Source organism: Idiotropiscis lumnitzeri, chromosome 2 (assembly GCF_059441095.1).
Source record: "Idiotropiscis lumnitzeri isolate Australia: NSW breed Sydney's pygmy pipehorse chromosome 2, RoL_Ilum_1.0, whole genome shotgun sequence".
Classification (NCBI taxonomy): domain Eukaryota; kingdom Metazoa; phylum Chordata; class Actinopteri; order Syngnathiformes; family Syngnathidae; genus Idiotropiscis; species Idiotropiscis lumnitzeri.
The window spans coordinates 6,289,237-6,310,286 of NC_142392.1; the positions used below are offsets into that span (position 1 = coordinate 6,289,237).

Consider the following 21,050-nt stretch of genomic DNA (forward strand, 5'->3'; position numbering starts at 1 on the left):
CGAAATGGGGTCAATCCGCATCACGACTTTTTTTTTCAATTAATCACATTTGTGATGAAGGTTAACAAGAATTTTTGAGAGACTCCAGTCCTCTAGGTGGCGACAAAGCGCGACAACAATTGGTTGCTAACGTCCCATTGGGGTACAAATGAAGATGAAAAGTACCGAGATGGTCAACAATAAAAAGAAAAATCACAGGGTACCAGCGAGAAATGAAAAAAAAAAAAAAAAGTGGGACTTTTCTTTGGTGCTCAAATGGAAAAGGCTGAACAACTTCAGACCTTGTGGGAACACAATCCCCAAGTTCTTTGAAATACACCGATGCTAAACGGCCAATATTCGGGTAAAACGGTCAAGCGCTATCGCCAGATGCCCGGCTAAATTTTATACACACACGGGATTCGACTTTGGCGAAAGTCGGTTCCCTTCGGACTTAACTTCCAACTTTTTGACTTCCCAACTTTGTGTACTCATTCACCCTCCGTCGGCTGAGGGAAATCTTGTACTTTAACACTCGCAGCGTTTCCTCCGAGCCGCCGCCTTGGACGCGCACCTGCGCGTACAGTCTTTTTTAAAGGATTTCGTCCAAGGTTACCCTGACCCGTCATTTCTCAAAGGCCTCGGCAATTTTCCACTCACAATCGCTGGAGCGGCGAAATTGTTGTGAGCGATGTGATGTCTGTAAATAAGCTTTGGCAGAACAGTTCTGACGCTCAGAGCAATTCGGGAGGGCCAGGGGGAACAAATGACAGATGACAAGGATGGAATGCGTGTGTGTGTGTGTGTCACGGCGTCCAAGCAAGCATCATGATCTGAATTATGTGATGAGCATGTATCACCAAATCCAAAGTGATGGCAAATCCCATTCTTCTGAGAGCAAACCAATCTTGGACTCGTCTGACCCAAGTGGACGCTAAGCGGATCATGCGTTTGTGTGACTTAGCGAGCATGTGTGTGTCTGCCATGTGAGAACCCATCGGCTGCCCCACAATGTCGTTTCATGACGGGCTCACAAAAAAATAAATAAATCAATCAATCAATAAATACATAAATAAATAAATGCATAAATAAAAAAAATAAAATAAATAAATGATAAATAAATAAATAAATAAATGCAAAAATAAATAAATACATAAATGCACAAATAAATAAATAATTACATAAATAAATAAATGCATAAATAAATAAATAAATAAATGCATAAATAAAAAAATAAATAAATGCATAAATAAATGCATAAATAAATAAATAAATACATAAATGCACAAATAAATAAATAATTAAATAAATGCATAAATAAAAAAATAAATAAAATAATTAAATAAATAAATAAATAAATAAATAATGATCCATATATGAGATCAATGCGTATGCATAATTGCCTATAAAGAAAAAATGTTTTGATCATTTTAAAACATCGTAATGATGTGTTGCGATCACACGCTAAATGAATCTCCCTCTTCAAGTCTCCGAAATGAAAAGGCAAAATTAAAAAAAAAAAGAAAAGAGTGAGAAGATGCAGCCTGAAAAGCAAATCAGCCCTTCAATACCGCTTCGGGCTCGTAAATGGTGTTGCTATCGCTGACTGATTGCTCATTTCCATTGCGGGCGATTTTACGAGGCTTGATGGCTGAACATGTAAAATGCATGAAGGTATAGCACACCGCCGCGTCGTCTTGATTGGCTAATTTTACAGCCCGTGAATTCTACTGTTAGTTTATGCTGAACGTAATGAGCGCCCTGTTGTCAACTCAAGGCGCATTCCGACCTCTCGTCATTAGCTCGGAACAGGCCGATTTATTATGCCTTGGATATCATATTTCAGATGATATGTTCCGTACATTTGGATCAGATTAACAGCTGTAGTTGAGTTCGACTGGGGCGGCGTTGATTGCGCTTCTCAAGGTAAGACACGTCATTTTGGAGAAAATTAGGGCTGATTCTGGAAAAATAAATAAATTAATAAAAATAAAAAAATAAAATAAAATAAAATAAATATAAAATTAAATTAAATTAAATTAATTAATTATATTGTATATACATATATATATATATAGTCCGATACTATGACATAGATACCACAACCAAGTTCGGGGAAAAACTGCCTTATGGCCCATTCCACAAAGTTTCCTTTTCTCATGTCCCGCCATGTCCTATTTTCCCGCTCACACCGAAGAATCCAACCGCTATATTCCTTGATCACGGAAAATAAAACGTGATCTTTACTGAGGCCTCTTCCAGTTTCAAGTTGAACCCAAATGCTGCTTAAGAAGTTGCTTGACTTTTTATTCTCCTCCCGTTTAGTTATTATTTGCCAAAGCGTTGCGTCAACGTGCCGGCCGACCTATTTGATGAGCCCTCACACTGACACGTGACCCCGCGGCGGCACGCGCGAGCGCACACACTGTACAGTACACACACTGTACACACACAGTGCACACACAACAAACACAGTCCCGTGCATCCAAATATGCCTTTCAGATGCTGATAAACAAGATACGGGCGGGCAGGCTTTGACCCTCTCCGTGTTAATCCACTCAATACGGCGCTGCATACACATTAGACACACACACACACACACACACACGCTATTGTTTATTCAGGCTGCATTCAGCCAATCCGATGCAGCACAGAAGAAGACAACAGAGGTAAATAGACTGAGTAAATAAGCGCGTCTTCTTTTCTCAAACTGATTCTTCAACCTGGGTGTGTGTGTGTGTGCGAATGCTTCAAACAGCTAATAATTTTGATATTCCCAAACTACGTCTGTGATTAAGCGGAATGCATTTTTTTTTTCTCATTTGGAGCCGTTCGTGCCGAGCTTACGTTGCATAATTACAAAAAACGGCATGGGAATGGCCAGATGTGATGGTAATCACAAGTCGCTATCATGACTGACTTTGTTGTTTTTTGGCGAGTCGTTCCGCCCCAGATTGCTTTGCGATGGATGCCAGGCTGTTCATAGACGACGAGTATTGTGCCGTTGTGTTTGATTGCCGCAATTAGTATCGATGGTGTCCATTTTGTAGAGGAATACTCATTTGCTATCACCGTGTCCTTCAATGGATTACTTTAGACATGAAAATAGAATGCTGTGGGAGTGCGGACGTTACGGCCGGTGCCATCCGGCGTGAAAACTTTGCCAAAAAAAATTTACGTTTCACAAAATGTCACGGAACAAAGACGGCACCAAACTTGCCTGCTAATTTGTACAAGGACGGTCTTGGGTGTGTCGGACATGATGCTAGCGTGGGAACCATTTTCTGCGGCAAGTTGGGGATGACGGATTTAAGTCCCTGGATGGGAATAAAAATGAAAAAGACATTTGAAATTTTTATTTATTTTTTTAAGTTCTTGGCCTCCGTTTATGAGGAGGATCTCAGAGTGGAAAGTATTTCAAAGTCTGCAAAACTTCAGCCGAGGCGCAGGATTGTTCATCCCAGCCGGCGTTATCATTGTAGCGCTTTCTATCCGCATGTGTCAATTTCGGTGTGCATCCGTTGCATTTGCATCTGTATGTATGAGTCCCGAGACTCGCGGGCCATTTTATTATCTAAATGGGACCAGGCGGCGCTGGGCTGGAACCAATCACACAAGCGCCTCTGTGATAGGAATCCTGCAGGGTGGGCAGCACAAACTAAAAAAAAAAAAAAAATCCCTCACCGTGCCATCTCAAATGTGACTTTTCTTTACTTTGACAAAGCGCAATAACTCGGCTCCATACGCGCATTTTCAATAAGAGCGCTCATCAAATTGTCAGAAAGGCGTCTGCAAATGCATTGTAGTGGAAAACAGTCATTTCAAATCTTCAAAACCTTTTCCCTTGCCTTTCGCAAAACCGACGTTTCAGCGCTTTTACCGCAACAACCACCTTGATAACAATCCCAACAACGTGGCTAAAATAATCCCCGCCGCCTTTCTCGGATTGTGGGATTCCTCACAAACTGAAACATCGGAACGATTTGAGATTTAATGGAGATGAAAGTGCAATGGAGTTCAATTAACTCATTCACCACCGGCCGAGAAAAAAATAAATAAATAAAAAATATTTGACGTGTTTAGCCGTCAAAGGTAGGCAATGAGTTAATTAGCATTAATTTATTTTTTTGGGCTCAGAGATCTTAAATGCTGCTATCCGGTATTCTTCCACATGGCAACTTGATCTGCCGTTGGTGGAGCAGAGTCCGTTTTACTCATGCACACAGATTAAGGATGGATATGGCAAAGAGCAGTTGTGCTACTAAATGTTTCATGCGGCATGAATTTAGAATGCGCGCAACCCCCCGGGAAAGACGAACAGAAGCGGCGGTTGTCGTCCGAGACGGCGTCCCGCGCACAATTCCTGGAAAGCAACTGGACACAAATGTGGAAAATTCCCCCGTGTCACGTGGAGGAAACTCAAAGGCGGTCGCACGCACGCATGACTAATCCTCATGCAAACACAAACCAAACGCACGCTATTAGTGGAAGTCCACTCATGCGTTTCACTAAAAGCTGATGATCTTAAAAGTGTAATCCATCTCGAACAGCGGCTTTGCGGGTGTCATCAAACCCATTTCAAAAGCATCTGCTTCTCTTTTTGCATCTATTCTGGGCATCAAAATCCATTTAGCCGTCTTTTCAAGCTCCTTAATTCAAATCAATAACAAATAAATCTCTTAAAGTCCCCCCCCGGGGGCGATTTGAGTGAGGAGATGGTGAGGAAGCAGCGGGAATTACATTCGATGAAGACACAGGCGCGGCAGAGAATTAAAGCGGAGTCGCAAATTAGAGCATCCGTTACAATGTTTATTCCGGGGAAGGCTCCACTGGAAGGGATTCATGTTGGCTATCAACGACGCCGATATGTAGATGGAATTTGGCGCAGTTGCCAGATAACATCAACGTTTACACAAACCATCCCTAAATCGACCGTCGCTGCAGTGCGGGGCTGATGTAATATTTTGGCAACACCTTTTGCCGTGACACAAATGCGGAGCTGAGCCTAAGCAACGTCAACGTCGATCCAGAAGACTCAAACACGGAAAAAAAATCAAAACTACCACAAGATCTTCTATTCTTGTCATGTCGACTTGTTGGCTTTGTTCTCGCCTGCGTCGTATTTTTTTGGTAGCTGTCATAAAATCGCAACAGCAATGCCAAAGGGGGGGGGGGCATCCAGACCAATTGGCCCTGCTGGGCACTCTTTCAAGGCCACGCAGACGCATTCGGAATGGAGCAAACGGAAAAATACGACTCAAGCAAAGTGGTCATCAAAAAAGTAGAGGGCATGGCATAGAGCCAGGTGGGATCCCCAGGTAAAGTCCATGTTGGTCTTTCATGCTTTGACCAACAGCAGGCACATGGAAAGAGGCTTGATCGTAGCGAGAGAAAAGGGACGATGAGGTTTTTTGGAACGTGAGCTCCCTTTGAATCGAGTCAGGCTGTAATGAATTCATGAAGGAAGTTGCCAGCAGCTTGCGCGCTCGTTCCAATTGTCCTTCTTTCAGTCAATTCCAGAGTGTTGCTTTTCACAAGGGGGGAAGAACGAGTCGCTAATGCAGACAGGTGGTGTGCGCTGGAGTGTGTCGAGAAAAAAAAAAAAAGTTGAGATGCATTATCGCAGCTCAAATGCTCGACAGTAATGCAAACTTGTGAAGCTAAAAGGCAAAATCGGCATTAGAAACGTCCAACGAAGCTAGCGTGGGTTTACTTTTCAACGCCGGAAAAGTGAAATAGAAAATTTGGGTTTAATTTAATGAGATGGAGAACATGTTTTTTTTTTGTCGGTTGCCATGGCGAGTGGCCTGGCGCTTGCATGTGCGACATTTTTGCACAATGCTAAGGTGATGTATAAGTAAAATGAATGTACTTTTGGACTTGTATATCCGTCAATAGCAGCGAATGAGTTAAAGACAACTTTGACTTCTCGCCAAAGTAGAGTACCGTATTTTCCAGACTATAAGCTGCTACTTTTTTCCTCGATTTTGAACCATGTTGCTAATACAACGGAGTGGCTTTTCTGTGGATTTTTCTTTCACCAGTAGGGGGCGCTCTATAGTTCATAAAATACGCTAAATAAATCTCTTTTTTTTTCTCCTCTTGGGTCTGTTCTGTTTTAATTAGCTAAGTTGTTGCCGAATCTGTTCACGTATCTCTTGGTTTTTTTTCGTTGTTGTTATTGCGGCTTATATGCGGGTGCATCTTATAGCCCGGAAACTACGGTATTTCATTTTTAAAAATGCATGCCTTTATAAATTATAACACACAATATCATTAGTAAAATATTTCAAAATGCCCGTCCACCTATTAATCGACTTCAGGATATCACTATTCACTGTGTAGTGGTAAGATCGACTAGTCGGTTCAACCCGTACCTTATAACACACCTTATACATTTTGTCATTTCGGTCGCGGTTTTTTCGAGTGGCACTAAATTTGGTCGGATAATAAACTTTTTGGTCAAAAACAAGTTATGCATGTGTCCATGTTTGCGATGATAACCCGCAAACGCACACTCACACACACACACACACACCCACACACCCCCACACAGTTCTTCACATGCTTGAACTTTGCCTTCCGTTACAGTTTGATTTGTCTCAAAGGACCGGGCACTTTGCAAAGGGCAAGCATAACAATATAGTGACATTTCATTTCATTTCCGTCTTTCATTCCTGTCTGCGGCGGGTGCACGAGTACGCCGACTCCTCCGACTGTGTCAACCAATAGCGATGGCAGGAAGGCAGCAGAGAAACGGCTGACAGAGTGGCTGTCTGCTAGACACGCCGACTGTGCCCAGTGGCGGATTAATGTGGTTACTATCGAATCCCCGGGTTAGGAATCGATCGCTTCATCCGTGGCATGAATGCGTAAGGAGGCGGGGTACCTGGGATGCTTTTGTGTGTGCGTGGATGCAATGCTGCCATCTTTTGTGCGCGGTTATCTACCCAAGAGCAGCCTTTGTGAACTGTATGCTAACCCCGGTTAATTACATCTGCGGACTTAGGTGTGCTGTGAATGCAGGGCTGACTCCGAGATGCGGTTCAGGCTCTCTTGAACGCGCGCTAATTTCATTTTCTACGGTGATCTGTGCGCATGTTTTGACCGCAATGAGCTCCTGGTTGAATTGGACAATGACACATGAGCATCGGGAAAAAAGCAAAACTCTGAATATATATTTTACGTTTACAAACTGAAACTATGATTATCGTATTTCCGGACTATAAGGCGTGCCAACTCTTTTTTGCGGAAAAACGATAAAAAAGCCGTATAAGACTATAATCAATTCAAACAGAAAAAAAAAAAAAAGATTTATTGAGCGTATTTTCTGAACTATAGAGCGCCCCTACTGGTGAAAGAAAAAAGTAGCCGCTATTATTCCGGAAAATACGTTAACTGGATATATATTTCACGTTTACAAACTGAAACTACGGCGACCGTATTTCCAGACTATAAGGCGCACCTGTATATACGCCGTGCCAACTCTTTTTTGCGGAAAAAACAAACAAAAGAAAAACAGATAAACAAGCCGTACGAGACTATAATCAATTCAAACAGAAAAAAAAAATTGAGATTAATTTCGCGTATTTTATGAACTATAGAGCGCCCCTACTGGTGAAAGAAAAAAGTAGCCGCTAGTATTCCGGAAAATACGGTAACTGAATATATTTCGCATTTACAAACTGAAACTACGATTATATCACAAACGTCTTTTGGCGTTTGACTGTTTGTCTCCCGTAGTCTCACGATATTTATCTTCCTCCCTTGTACAAATTGTGGACGCTTTTGTGTGAGAGCTCACAGTGCTGTCCAAAGTGATCATCTTTTCAAAAGGGGACTCCACGTATCCCTTCTCTTCTGTTCTCCAACTTATCCGCAATTTTTTTTTTTTACTCATCTGAGTCAAGCCAACAGCGACCACTCGCCATCCGTCATCATCAAGCCAATTAACCGTACCTGGAGAACGCAGCCTGCGGTTATCTGATGCAAACATCCAGCTGTGTTTGCATTTCATCCGCCGCCATCTCTTACTTCCTTTGACACGTTTGTCATCTTGTGAGCAAAGCTGGTTAGCAAATCTCCCCCGGGGCGATGCCTTGAGCCTTCATGTAAAACCTGCTGTTGTATGCTTTTGCGATGAAAGCGTGCTCCCTCAAGAAGGTTTATCAAGGAAATTAAACGATTTGCGCCTCTCAACCGATTGCTGTAAGTAGAAACAAAGTATTCCCCCTTGCTATTTTGCGGAAATCCCCGCGATTCATCGACACCCGCTGTTTATATGGATGCTTTTTGTCTCATTTAAGTCCGGAAATTTTCACGAGAGGAAACCCCTCGATTCCAACGTTTTTCTGGATTTTGCGAGGTCAACAGAATATCGTGTTCTAATGCTATAAAAAAAAAACGGAGCTATGACGCAAAAAAAGGCTAGGACGTATAAATACGTCTTTGGGAGGCGGGGACTACGTTTTTGAAAAAATATATGTACGTTTTATGGATTGAATGAGTTAACACAGAGGGTCCTATTTTTTATTTTTTTTACAGTTCCTTGAAATATACTTAATCGGGATCAGGTGCAAACACCCCCTTTTACCTTGTACCTATCAAAGAAAATTTTTCTTCTATATTTTACATTTGCATGTTGAACGACTTTTACCATGTATTTAAGAATGTGTTCCAATAAGTTTGAATGTGTTTAAAGCACGCGGGAGGGGTAAAACTCATAATAATAAAAAAAAAAAAAATGATATTGTCTCACCATCTCCATAAACGAGCCACTGCGCTCAGCACTCAGCACGGCTCCCCCCCGTTTTACACTTTCTCATTGTAAAATTTTGTCATGATCAATGTTGGACGGAAATTTCAAATACAGAGCGCCAGCGTGTGTGCCGGCTTTAAATTCTTTCTCACAGCGTCTTGGTTGACTACGCTAAGCAGCCCAGAGGCAACGGAATGAAAAATAACTTATCAAAGCTCTTGTCACCATTTACCAATTTGGATTTTAAATAGCATACATCAATTTGATAGCGACGCACCAGCTAGCATGCTGTAAGGAGCTGCCCAACCCCTGTGCCAAATGCATCCGAAGTCAGGAAGAGGGGGGGGCGGTCTCGAGAAAACAAGATTAACAGCGGTGTTAATGTTAGCGGCTCAGCCGAGGCTTTAGATAATCATATTTGCGCTAAAAGCAACATGCTAGCAGCGGGCGGGCTGTCGAGTCGTGAGGAATGTTCAGCGTCCTCGCGGCCGGTTAACATGCAGGAAAGATCTTTTCCAGGCTAAACAGTCACAGCTGTTATCATTAAATATTGAAGAGAAAAACGTTTCATGCTCGCACTGGCGTACGGGAGATTTGCTGTAGATAGAGAGGAGAGGAGTTTTGTTTTTTTTTTACGTGTCCTTGCCACACAATGGAAACGCTATATATGGAATAAAAGAGCGAGGCTGTGATCATCGCAGGCTTGATGTGAACAAGATCGGTGAAAGAAAATGCCGAACATGCCTCAGTCGTCGTCACATTTTTTATTTTTTACATATAATGACACGAGCAAGACCGTGGCCACTATTTTGTAAATATTATGTCTCGGTTGTCATGGTTTCACTAATAACCACAATCTGAAATGAGCATTAGTGTCATCTTTCACTGGCGGCGGCGGCACCATAAACACGCTTTCTTCTCGAGTTATCAATACGGGAAAATAACGTCCGATGGCGGTGGAATCGCATTCCTGTATTGCTTGTAGCAATTTGGGCGGCGTGACTGTACGAGCTGGTTAATTGTATGAATGATTAAATGAGTCAATTAACAAATCGATAACACGCGCACGCACAATAGCGCCTCAATATTTTATTCGAGGCGAAAGAGAAATTGATTTCTTTTTTTTTTTTAAGACTATTATTGCTGAACCACAGGCAAACAAAATGTCATCCATTTATATTTGTAATTGAGCTCTCAGGCTATCATTTGCAAATATCACCCGGTGAAATCGGGAAATGAGCAGCGATTTATTTATTTTTTGGGGGGTTTGGTTTAATCGGGCTTCAGTTAAACTATTGATTTTTTTTTTTTTAATGACATACTAGTCGTTTCTACCACAACGTATTTTGAATGCGACAGAAAAAAATATAATAAGCCGTTATCAGTCGCGTAATGGGAATTCTTGGTTTTACAGGTTTAATGCCGGTAGGAGGCAGCTTCCAAAAGAATATACGGCATTCATGCAGATATGAATGGAAAAAAATATTACAATAGATTTAATGCAAACGTGCGAATAAGAATCGTCAACAGAAGTGGGAAATAATAAACACCCCCCGCAAAAAATACGATTAGCAGCGGAGTGAACGATATAAATACCGTACGGTCCAAAAAAAAAAAATGTATCGATGACTTTCCATGGATCTGTTCTGGATCGTGACGGGTTGAACCTCCAAAGCGCAAATCTCGAAGGACTTACTTACGACTTTGCTACAATAAAGTTAACATCGCACTTTAGGACACAAAGAGAATAGATTAGATATTCGCCAACTTAATTTGTGCGTTCTCTGAACTTTTCGGATCAGTCAACAAAGCTTTAAACCATAGGCGTCAAACTCTGGCCCGCGGGCCAATTTCGGCCCACAGATTATTGATAGTTGGCCCGTGAGGCTATACCAAATGACTATTATACCATTTTACATTCTATATCAGGGGTGTGCAAACTTTTTGATCGGTGGGCCACAATGGGTTCTAAAATTCGACAGAGGGGCCGGACCAGGAGCAGATGGATGGAGTGTTTTGGTCATTTAATTTAAAATGAAAATGAACAAAATCATGACAAGAAAATATATGTCTTTGAAATACCACAGTATTTAAAAAATAAAACACTACCAAGGTTTATTCATTTAATTTTTTTCAAGTTCGGCGGGCCGGATTCAAACGTTTAACAGGCCGCATGTGGCCCCGGGGCCGTAGTTTGCCCAGGCCTGTTCTATATGTTAATCGTAACATTCAAAATGATAATAGTAATTTTAAAAAAATAAATAAACATTGTATTGCATTAAGAAAAAAACTTCGAATAAAAATTTTCAATAAAAAAAAAAAAATCAGTATTTATATTGTTTTTAAAAAATTAAATGCTGGACCGCGGCTTTGTTCCAAGTTTTACTTTTTGGCCCACTTTAAATGAAGCCTGGCAACACCGAAATCCCCCCCCAAACATGGTGGATGTGAGCAACTCCATGGGGAGACTTCTTTAAAGACACTAATGTAGAGAAAGACAGATGGTTTGAAAGAGAAGTGAAGGAGGCCATCTGCGTCCACGCGACGGAACGCATCAGTCATCAGAAGAGGTGGTCGGCGAACGGTACTTATCAGTCATCGGCGACGACACCCCGCCATGTCATCCCGGACACTTGAACACTTATTCACACCCCACCTCGTGACTCTAATGACTCGCACTTGACAGCCAGGTGGACAAACGACCCGCGCCCGACCTCCACGACTCTCTCGAGGGTTCGGCGACGTTATGGAGGTTAAACGCCACGGACCTGCCCTACCACTTGGTAAGAAGATGAAGAGCGGGAGGTGACGCGAAGCGGCATGAGTCCGTCGCGAAGTGGGTCATGGTACAGACGGCAACTGGACCTTCAAAATCATGCTACTAGGAAAAAGCGTTGTTACCGTGGCAACACATATCACAAAGATATTTTTTTTTCCTATTTTTTTTTATTGCCAAATGGTTGCAGGAAATAAAATCATTTGGATCCAGATGATTCCCCCCCCCCCAAAAAAAAAGGTCCTGGACCCACGTGATTTATGTTGCGCAGGCACTTGACGAAATAAAATCCAGTAAATTCAACATTTTTATTTACCTATTTATTTATTATAATTATTTGTTTTAATTTTTTTTCTATTTTTTTTGGGCCAAACGGTTGCAAGAAATAAAATCATTTGGAACCAGATGCTTTTTTTTTTTTTTTTTTAAAAAGGTCCTGGACGCACGTGATTTCTGTTATTTTTTTTAATTTTTTTAGTTTTTGCCAAACGGTAGCAAGAAATAAAATCAGTTGGAACCAGATACTTTTTCTTTTTTTTTTTTTAAATTCAACATTTTTATTTTATTTATTTAGTTTTTTTCCAAACGGTTGTAAGAAATAAAATCATTTGGATCCAGATGCATTTATTTAAAAAAAGGACCTGGACGCACGTGATTTCTGTTGCGCAGGCACTTGACGAAATAAAATCCAGTAAATTCAACATTTTTTTTTTTTTTTACCCCATCGGAGTTAACTAACCGCGCTCGTGTCTACAATCTAAAGTTGTGCACGGGCATTGCAGAGGAAAGCGGCGGTCTTATCAGACAGCTCCCCGCATAAAAATGGGCCAATTTAAAAGTACATCTTTATGTGAATCAGTGATAATGCGCTGCATAAATTCCCATCCGCAGTCATAAGGTCAGCGGCTTACATTTGTGAGCGGATTGTGAATGGGACGCGGGCGCCTCGTGAATGTCGATGAATGCGGACGGAACAAAATAATTAACGGCGTCGGGAAAATCTCGTACATGCGACGATTAACCGCCTTTAATCATCCTTCTAATAGGACAAGTCATCTTTGCTAATCTTGTGACTGTTTCTTTCCTTTCAGGGCCTTTATTTATTTTTTATTTTTCTCATTTCTCATTTAGTCCTCTCATTGCTCACTATTATCCGCAATTGTGTATTGGCAAGCAACAGGGCACAGCGACCGTTGTTTCCAGATAATCGCAGGTATAATTGATCTAATTGCTTGTGCTTCCATTCGCGTCACTTTGGCCAAGTGATTTAGGACCTATACACAAAAAACAAAACAAAAAAAAAATACAAGCTTGGCAAAATGAAACAGCGTTGCAATTAGTGCTATTAATTGCGTCTGCTTTGCTCTGATGTGCCAAGATGGCTCCCTGGACTGAGGGTTTATTTGAAAGATTATAAAAAAAAAAAAAAAAAAAATGGGGCCGCTATGCCAACAGCAGTCGTTCTTTTCCACTCAAGTCTTTGTCGAGTCAGTTGGCGTTTGTCATCCAAATGCGCCCGCAAAGATTGTCGGCCAGCTTTGAGTCTGGCCAGTCAAAGCAATTTGGGGGGGGGGGGGTCGTGCGACGGGAGCAAGAAAAGATTTCGTTAAACGTCGGAGTAGATTAGCCGCCTCTTCGCATTATGCGGCTAATCAGGCGAGCTGGCGTTTCGCACCCGCCGGATCAAAAATTGTCATTTCATCGCCACTGTGTGGCCGGGATTGTTTGGCCGCGCCTTTGATGCTTGGCTGCCACCCGATTCAAATAAAGTAGAACATGGTGAGGGTTTTCCTTTGATTGGAACTTGGTATGCCAAATCAAAAAAAAAAAAAAAAAAAAACACACCTAGGGAAGATCATAGAGCAGGTGTGGGCAAACTATGGCCCGGGGGCCACATGCGGCCCGTTAAGCGTTTTAATTCGGCCCGCCAAACTTGGAAAAAAATAAATAAATAAACCTTGCTAATATTTTATTTTCTAAATATTGTGGTTTTTCAAAGACATTTATTTTTAAAATCAAATGTATTTTTTTTTCTCCGATGAGGTCATGTGACCGTTTTGTAGCCATCTGCGATTATTTAAGTTTTTTTGCAGCACAGAACCAAATCTTGTTTTTTTTGCTTTCTGTATTTTTTCCAGCAGTGGCTATTGTTTATTCATTTATTTTATTTTATTTTTTTTACCTGAGGATACTGAGCCATGTCCTGCATTCCAATCATTTAAAAAAAAAAAAAAAGTGTTGGTGCGCAAGTGCAATAGCAGCTGAGGGAATTGCAGAAATGGTCGCACTTTTGAATATTTAGGGACGTGAGTGGGGGGAGGTCGCGTTCCAAAATGCTGGTCTGGACCGATCGAATCAACTTCAAGGTGGCTGTATGTGATCGAATTCCGCCTGAAGCATCCGACCAATGACGAGACGCCTCCCCGTGAATCAGTCCGTTTCGTTCCCGTGTGAACCTCATTTTCAGGTCGTTCAAATTTCCTTTCCCAACACGGAGGCACATTACCGAGAAACAATGCCCACTGGTTAAGGAGCTGTTTCCTGTTCGACAAATGCTCTTTTTATGGGCGTCAGACTGTGCCTGGCAGATTTAAAGCAACAGGAAAACAGGCACACACACACGCACCCCCCCCCACACACACACACACACACACACACACACACTGACTTTGATTAGAGCACGGCTCCGTGCTCATCTTCTGTTTCCAGGCACTCGCAGCGCATCTCCCCAAAAGCTCACGCGGACGCGTTGGGGATTTCCACACAAATATATTAATTACCATGCAAATGAGTTGGGGAGTCGTCGACTTAAAGCATTCGCTGTACTTCATTTCAGACCGCGCAAAGGCAATTAACGGGTCCTTGTTCACAAGAAAGAGAAATGCCTGCAGATAATTGTCAAAGAAAAAAAATCCCACCACCGCGTCACGCCGAGTGAAACGTGGCACTGCCAACGCACGCTAGCCAGCACATCAGTGCAACGGGATTGTAAAACCTCCATCAGGCCCGAAGCGACACAAAATCACTTCCGACGGGAATTGTGCGCACCCCCTGTTCATTTGCACCTTCCGCACAAACCCGCGCCAATAGGCAACCAGCGGCGCTCAGCTGCAACGGATGCCGCGGCAAGCGACGCTTGCTCGTATTGATTCCGCAGAAAAGCGGAAAAGAAAGTAACCTGTCGCTATGGTGATTATCTAATATCGGATATGATGTAATATTTGGCAGTGGGGGGTGGGGGCAGGTGACAGTTGCGGGGGGGGGGGATTATTGCATGGTGTCTGCTCTAAAAGTGGATTAAAAAATACCTCACACACACCTGGCATCAAAGACGAATGATTATTTTTGGTCCACGCTTTACTATAAAAACAAGTATGGCCTAAAATGATGTTGTCACCTCCCTTTCTATTTTGTCCAAGTGGCACACAGGTGGCAACACAGCTTCGGCGTTGTCATCTTTTATTGAGTTCCTCCTCTTCAATTCATAAAATAATGTAGCCTCGCTCTATTTATTTGGCCTGTGGCGGTGTGCCAAGCCGCCGAGGCAAATACAAGCAAAGGCACCTGTTATCCATTTGTAAACGACAGCCTCGAAGACCAGCGGGGGGTGGGCGAGGGGGGGGGGGGGCAAACAGGTGCGTTCCCATGCGCTTGTTTACCTGGGATCAACAGTTAGCCCTACTGCTGGAAGAAATATCGTCCTTGGGCTCTGACGCCATTTGTCCAATTGCGGCACGGGCATTTCCAAAGGATGAAATCAGACGCTCAGCGCCAGTGGAAGATCAATTCTGACGTCTGCCATATCTAAATTGTTTAATTTGGGTCGACCAAATAATGGCCTGAGGTGGAGCTGGATGAATGGATGGATGGATGGACATTAAAAAAAAAAATAAAGAAAGAAAAAATGAATTTCTATTTATTTTATTAATTAATTAATTTATTGTGCTATATAAATAAAATATAAATAAATAAATAAATAATAATAATAATAATAATAATAATAACATTTAAATAATAATATTTAAATAATAATATTTAAATAATAATAATAATAATAATAATAAATATATATAAAATGCACTATATTAATAAAGCTATATTGGATTGTATTGTAAGCAGAAGCGTCCGCTTTAGTCATCTCCAAGTAACACAAGATCAGCGGCGGTAGTAGCTTGAGTGCCAAAATCTGCCTTTGCATAAGATCACATTTTAAGAGTTTTAACAAAAATCTCATACCGTTGACATTTAAAAAAAAAAATCGACACTGTTGGTGTGTGTCGGCTATTTTTTTTTTTAAAAAAAGAATCTAAAGTGTTGAAAATGGCTGGCTCACGTTAGCGAAGCAAGTTTGGACATTTTCGGAAGCGCAAGGATTCTAAATGAAATAATCAACATTTGTACGAAGTGGATTTTGTAAATTGGGGGCAGACACCATTTCAAAATAAAATAACGGCCGAATCACGGGCGGTGCCACCGTGGCTTTGTTGGCTTCAATCACGAAGACTTGTTTACTTTCAAAGCACTCCTCAGTGGACTGGCAAAGCAGAAGAAGAAGAAGAAGACGGCGACGCTCGTGTCTGGCCAGATCAAAGCCGAGCGGCGGAGCGAAAGGTCAGGTCTGAGAAGCTTGGCGGGCGGCGAAAGATCAGTCCCGCCACGAGAGGCGAAGCTCCACACCAGCGTTTGCGATTTGTAGCACAACAGACACGGGATGAACGATATGATATTTGACACGTGTCCGGACAAAAAAAAGGTTTGCATTCTTGTCTTCGAATCGTACGGCGCTCCCACACTGGCCGACTTGCTTCATTCACGACGCCATTAATTGAATCCAAACGGCTCCTCCTCTAATTGGATGCCAGCGTCAAGCTCATGGACGTGACATATGAAGTCGAGCATGTTTGGCCAACAGGTTGCGCCCCCTTGTGGTCAAGGAAGGCATTTTAATAGCGAAGGAACGAGATGCAGAGCGGAAGTGATTTAAAGTGGAATTCAATTAAAAAAAAGCTCAAAATCAAACAATCAGGCGGATGCGCAGAACAAACTCGGCTAATCGGTCCAAATCCCCCGGAACCAACAGATTGGTTGGAAATGAAAAAAAAAAACTCCGATAGTGACAATCTGTCGAGTGACAGGTAAACAAATCGCAAGGTTCGATCAAGGCATGATGGTTGCGATAAATGGAAACGGCTGGCAGGCAGCGACTTGATGAAGTTGTTCCGTTTTAACGAGAAGAGTCCACGAGAGCCGCTTTTCGCCGATGAGTCCTCGCGGAGGATTTGAAAGTAGTCAAACGGAGCAATTACACACAGATTTAGCGGATTACAAGGAAAGGCATATACCGCAATTAACCATTTTATTAGTGCGCTTTTATAGTCGGTTTTAAAAGACGCCCAATTTGGAGCTCATTACCGCGGCGAGGCGAAACTTGAGGATGTCCATTAATTAATCGTTCATTTGGCGGAAATGTTACCCAAGTTTGAGCGCTATTTATACAAAATACGTGACCGGCAGGTGCGATTTGATTCCCGGGGGTCTGCTTCTAAGAGAGAACTTGGCGTCTCGTACTTTTAATTTTTTTTTTTTTCGGAATTGAATAGGTGACTGTTCATTTAAAGGCCACTTCATTAGGGACACCTGTTCAATTTGCTCTTGTACATCGACGAGAGTCTCAACTGAAATCCGATCCGACGCGCAGAGCAGCGAACCTGATACGAGGTTTCGGTCAGGTGACTTTTCTGTCAACAACAAAGATGACGAGGAGGTTTTTTTCCCCCCCCCCGTGTTCTTATCCAAAGTCAAATCTGCCAACCGGAAAATGCCGGAGTTACTTTCGCCATTTTTGACCACTAATCATTAATTAATAAATGAATCCAAAACTCAAAGGTACAGCGTGAAATATATCAATAAATTAAAAAAAATGAAAAGCGTCAAACGCTTATTCCATAAACTCCGCCCCCTCGCCCAGGCGGTTTTGCAACCTCACGGGGCTCATTGCGTGATGTCATATTGATTAGCTGATTTGAACGTTTAGGACATCATCTGTCTCTCCCCCTGTCTCTCTAACTCTCTCTCTACCTCTCTCTCTCTCTCTCTCTCTCTCTCTCTGTGCCTCCCTCTCTCTCTCTCACGCTCACTCTCTCTCCTCTCTCTCTCTCCCCCCCTGTCTTGCTCTCTCTCTCTCTGCCTCCCCCTCTCCGTCTCTCTCTCTCTCACTCTCTCTCTCTCCCCCTGTCTCTCTCACTATCTCTCTCTCCCCCCCTACCTCCCTCCCTCCCTCCCTCCGTCCCTCTCTCTCTATCTCTCTGCCTCCCTCTCTCTCTCACACTCACTCTCTCTCTGCCTCCCCCTCTCCGTCTCTCTCTCTCTCGCTCTCTCCCCCTGTCTCTCTACCTCTCTCACTATCTCTCTCTCTCCCCCTCCCTCCCTCCCTCCGTCCCTCTCTCTCTCTCTGCCTCCCTCTCTCCGTCTCTCTCTCTCTCTCCCCCTGTCTCTCTAACTCTCTCTCTACCTCTCTCACTCTCTCTCTCTGCCTCCCCCTCTCCGTCTCTCTCTCTCTCTCCCCCTGTCTCTCTAACTCTCTCTCTACCTCTCTCACTCTCTCTCTCTCCCCCCCTCTCTCCCTCCGTCCGTCCCTCTCTCTCGCTCTCTCTCTCACGCTCACTCTCTCTCTCTCCCCCTGTCTCTCTCTCTCTCTCTCTGCCTCCCCCTCTCCGTCTCTCTCTCTCTCACTCTCTCCCGCTGCCTCCCTCTCTCTCTCTTCTCTCTCACTTTGGTCTCATGCGTTCACGATCTTCCAGCATGCACGCTGTGATCTACTTGGTGCCCGGCTCCCTCGTGTCGCTGCTCCATGCGTAATCACTGAACTGCATAGGACCTCGCTGTTATTTTGGAGTGGCTTCGGCGGCTTTCGCAAGTGTGTGAGTGAGAGGGGGCAGGGAGGGAGGGGGGAAGAAAAAAATCAGCAGGCAGCACAGGTGGAAGGATCTTTTTACGACGCTGCGGTATAGATGATTGAACACTTGGAGCATCCACTCAGCGCAATCAGCCACCGGCGCGTTCTCCTCGTCGGAAATTAAGACTCAGTGCACTTTTTGAGGGTCGACAACTAAAGGATTTTTTTTTTTTGTTGAGGGGGGGGGGCTACAACCTGGAGGATGTAATATTTTCTTTTGCGTACTGGTAATCAGACTACCACGGGAGCAAATCAACCTATTTTTTTCCTCCCACTTGCTCAAGCCAAGCCGGTCATTTTTATTCTTAAGTGGAAATAACGCGGAGAAATGAGCGCCACAAGACCCCCATTTGGATTGTGAGCTGTTTTTTTTTTTTTTTTCTTAACCCTCCCCCTCCTCCTCCTCTCATTCACCACCACACCTCCCTCCGTCTTTAACCTCTGCGTGCTCTTTCATGGCATCGTTGACCCGCTCGGCCGGACGCAAGGACGCCGGTCGCTGGCCGAGGATGTCGTCAACTTTCTGGGCTTTTGTGCTCCTCGCCGCGCTCTTGGTTGTCTACTGCGGTAAGTGGTGGTGCGCGCGGGTTGGCCCCCACTCTGGTGCGCAGTGGGGGCGCATGCTAAGTAGGAGTCCTCATAGAACACACGCAAAAATAATCCTATTAATACTGTCATCTTAGGATAAATTAATGTACATTTTTTTGGCTTTTATAGTCGCCAATGGCAGTGTTTTTCTATTCTTTTTATTTTACATGCAATCGTGACACACTGCCTTGCTCATGGGCTCCAGAAAGGGAACTGAACCCTCCCTCCTTCTGTCTTAGGCCTTATTTACAATCACGCCTTCCACTATTGGCATTTTCTTACTGTATCGATTGCTCATAAAACACACACGCGACAAAAAGCGGATTTGTTTGCCTCGGCAACTGATGCCGTCTCATGTATTTCAGCCTCTCTCTCTCTTGGACACACCACACACTCTCTCTCACACACACACTCACATGTCCCCGGGGCTACGTCGCTGTCGCAGACTGACTGAGGTCACACAGTCATGTGTCAGTCATCCCGTTATCGTCACGAAACAGCGACTCGAGAGGACGCATCAGAGACCCGACTCCCGACGAACAGCAAGTTCATTCGACCTTATTAGGCAAATGTATTCACACGCACGCACGCCGACGCGCACGTTTGGCCACACAGGGACTGTCTGTGTTTCTGAAGCCCACTCTTGCCCTTCTTCGACAAATGCATGTGAGTCACGCGTTAGGAACGATACAGCTGGCATACTGCACGTGGAATGATTAAAAAATATATATATATATAAAAAAAAAAAGTATACCATTAGCCCCCTCAGTTAATGATTAATATAATCATCCTGGCTTGAAGCACATTAGCCATTCATAAGCTTCGTTGTCCTTTCACTTTCATGAAGTTTAATTGGCTATCCGCGTATGGAACGCGCTGTGTGCCGCGTTCCAAATTAAATAAAATAATAATAATACAACCAGCATAAGTTAGCAATTCCCCATTATCTGAACAGCACCGGTACCGGTGTCATCAATGGGGCGGCCCAGTTTTGAAAAGTCTGAGGTTTTGGTCAGAGAGTTTTTTTTCCCCCCTCCTACGCCGGCTTCGGCCATGTCGATTGATCTCCTGCTTTGGGCCAATCAATGGCGGCGCTCGGGTGTTTGTTTCAGTCAGCAAGTCTCGGCGTCCTCCCGAGGAGCTCGACCTCACGCCTCGCCGTAATAATCTGTCTTGTGTGCTTTTATAACATCTCCAGCTCATACTGCGCTCAGCTGTTTGCTGACCTCAAGCTTACACAGCGGCGAAGGGAAGCTTTTTGTTTTTCGCTCTCTGAGAAGTTGTGATGAAATGAATCTGATATTTCTCACTTTTTTTTTTTTTGTTCTCGCTCCCCGAGTGCCTGCGTTTCATCTTCTCTAGGCTTGTTCTGACGTTGGCTCCTAATCAATTCAAGTGGAGCTTCTGAAGACTCCATCTTTTCGCGGCAACTTTTTTCTTGTCCCTTCGTATTTTCCCTGACCTTCCTCTTCTACATGTTGGCTTCACACAAACTTGCAGCACTTTCTCCAATTTTCTTTTTTTAGGCACTGAAGGTCTGAGCCGACGACTGCATTGAAGTCTCTGCTCTCTCAGCACTTTTTGTTGCCCTCTTTTGCTTTCACCACTCTCTACGTTTTGGGATGCTGGATAATTTTGAACTAAAATGCATTCCTTGACAATTGCACCAAGTTTTTGCGGTTCAGTAAAAAACAATGCAATACAATATATTGTACATGGAGCCTCAAAACCAGAAACAGGGTCGCAATTTTTAAATTTTTTTTGTTGCTGCCCATCGATGACCAATTATTTAATTTTTATGTATTTATTTGTTTTGTGATTTCCACTTTGGTTACTTTGTGACGCTGCTTACTGCATTTTTCGGACTTTAAAGCGCACCTGTATATAAGCCAGCCCTAAAAAATAAATAAATAAATAAATAAAAATAAAATAAAATAAAATAAAAAACGATATACAAGCCGCGCCAGGCTATAAGCCGCAGTTGAAAAAAATGT

General features: G+C 43.2%; 1 protein-coding gene and 1 long non-coding RNA gene across 2 annotated transcripts in view; one reads left to right on the top strand and one right to left on the bottom strand.

Moving 5' to 3' along the window:
• LOC148341475 (uncharacterized) overlaps positions 1–21,050 on the bottom strand; it is a 64,644-nt gene that overhangs the window by 9,636 nt on the left and 33,958 nt on the right. The gene's annotated exons all lie outside the window — the stretch shown is intronic.
• tafa5a (TAFA chemokine like family member 5a) overlaps positions 18,325–21,050 on the top strand; it is an 88,209-nt gene continuing 85,483 nt past the window's right edge. Inside the window, exon 1 of the mRNA XM_088289055.1 lies at positions 18,325–19,035. Within this exon, the coding sequence (XP_088145181.1) occupies positions 18,924–19,035 (112 nt within the window). The 5' untranslated portion in view covers positions 18,325–18,923. The remainder of the gene's footprint in view (positions 19,036–21,050) is intronic.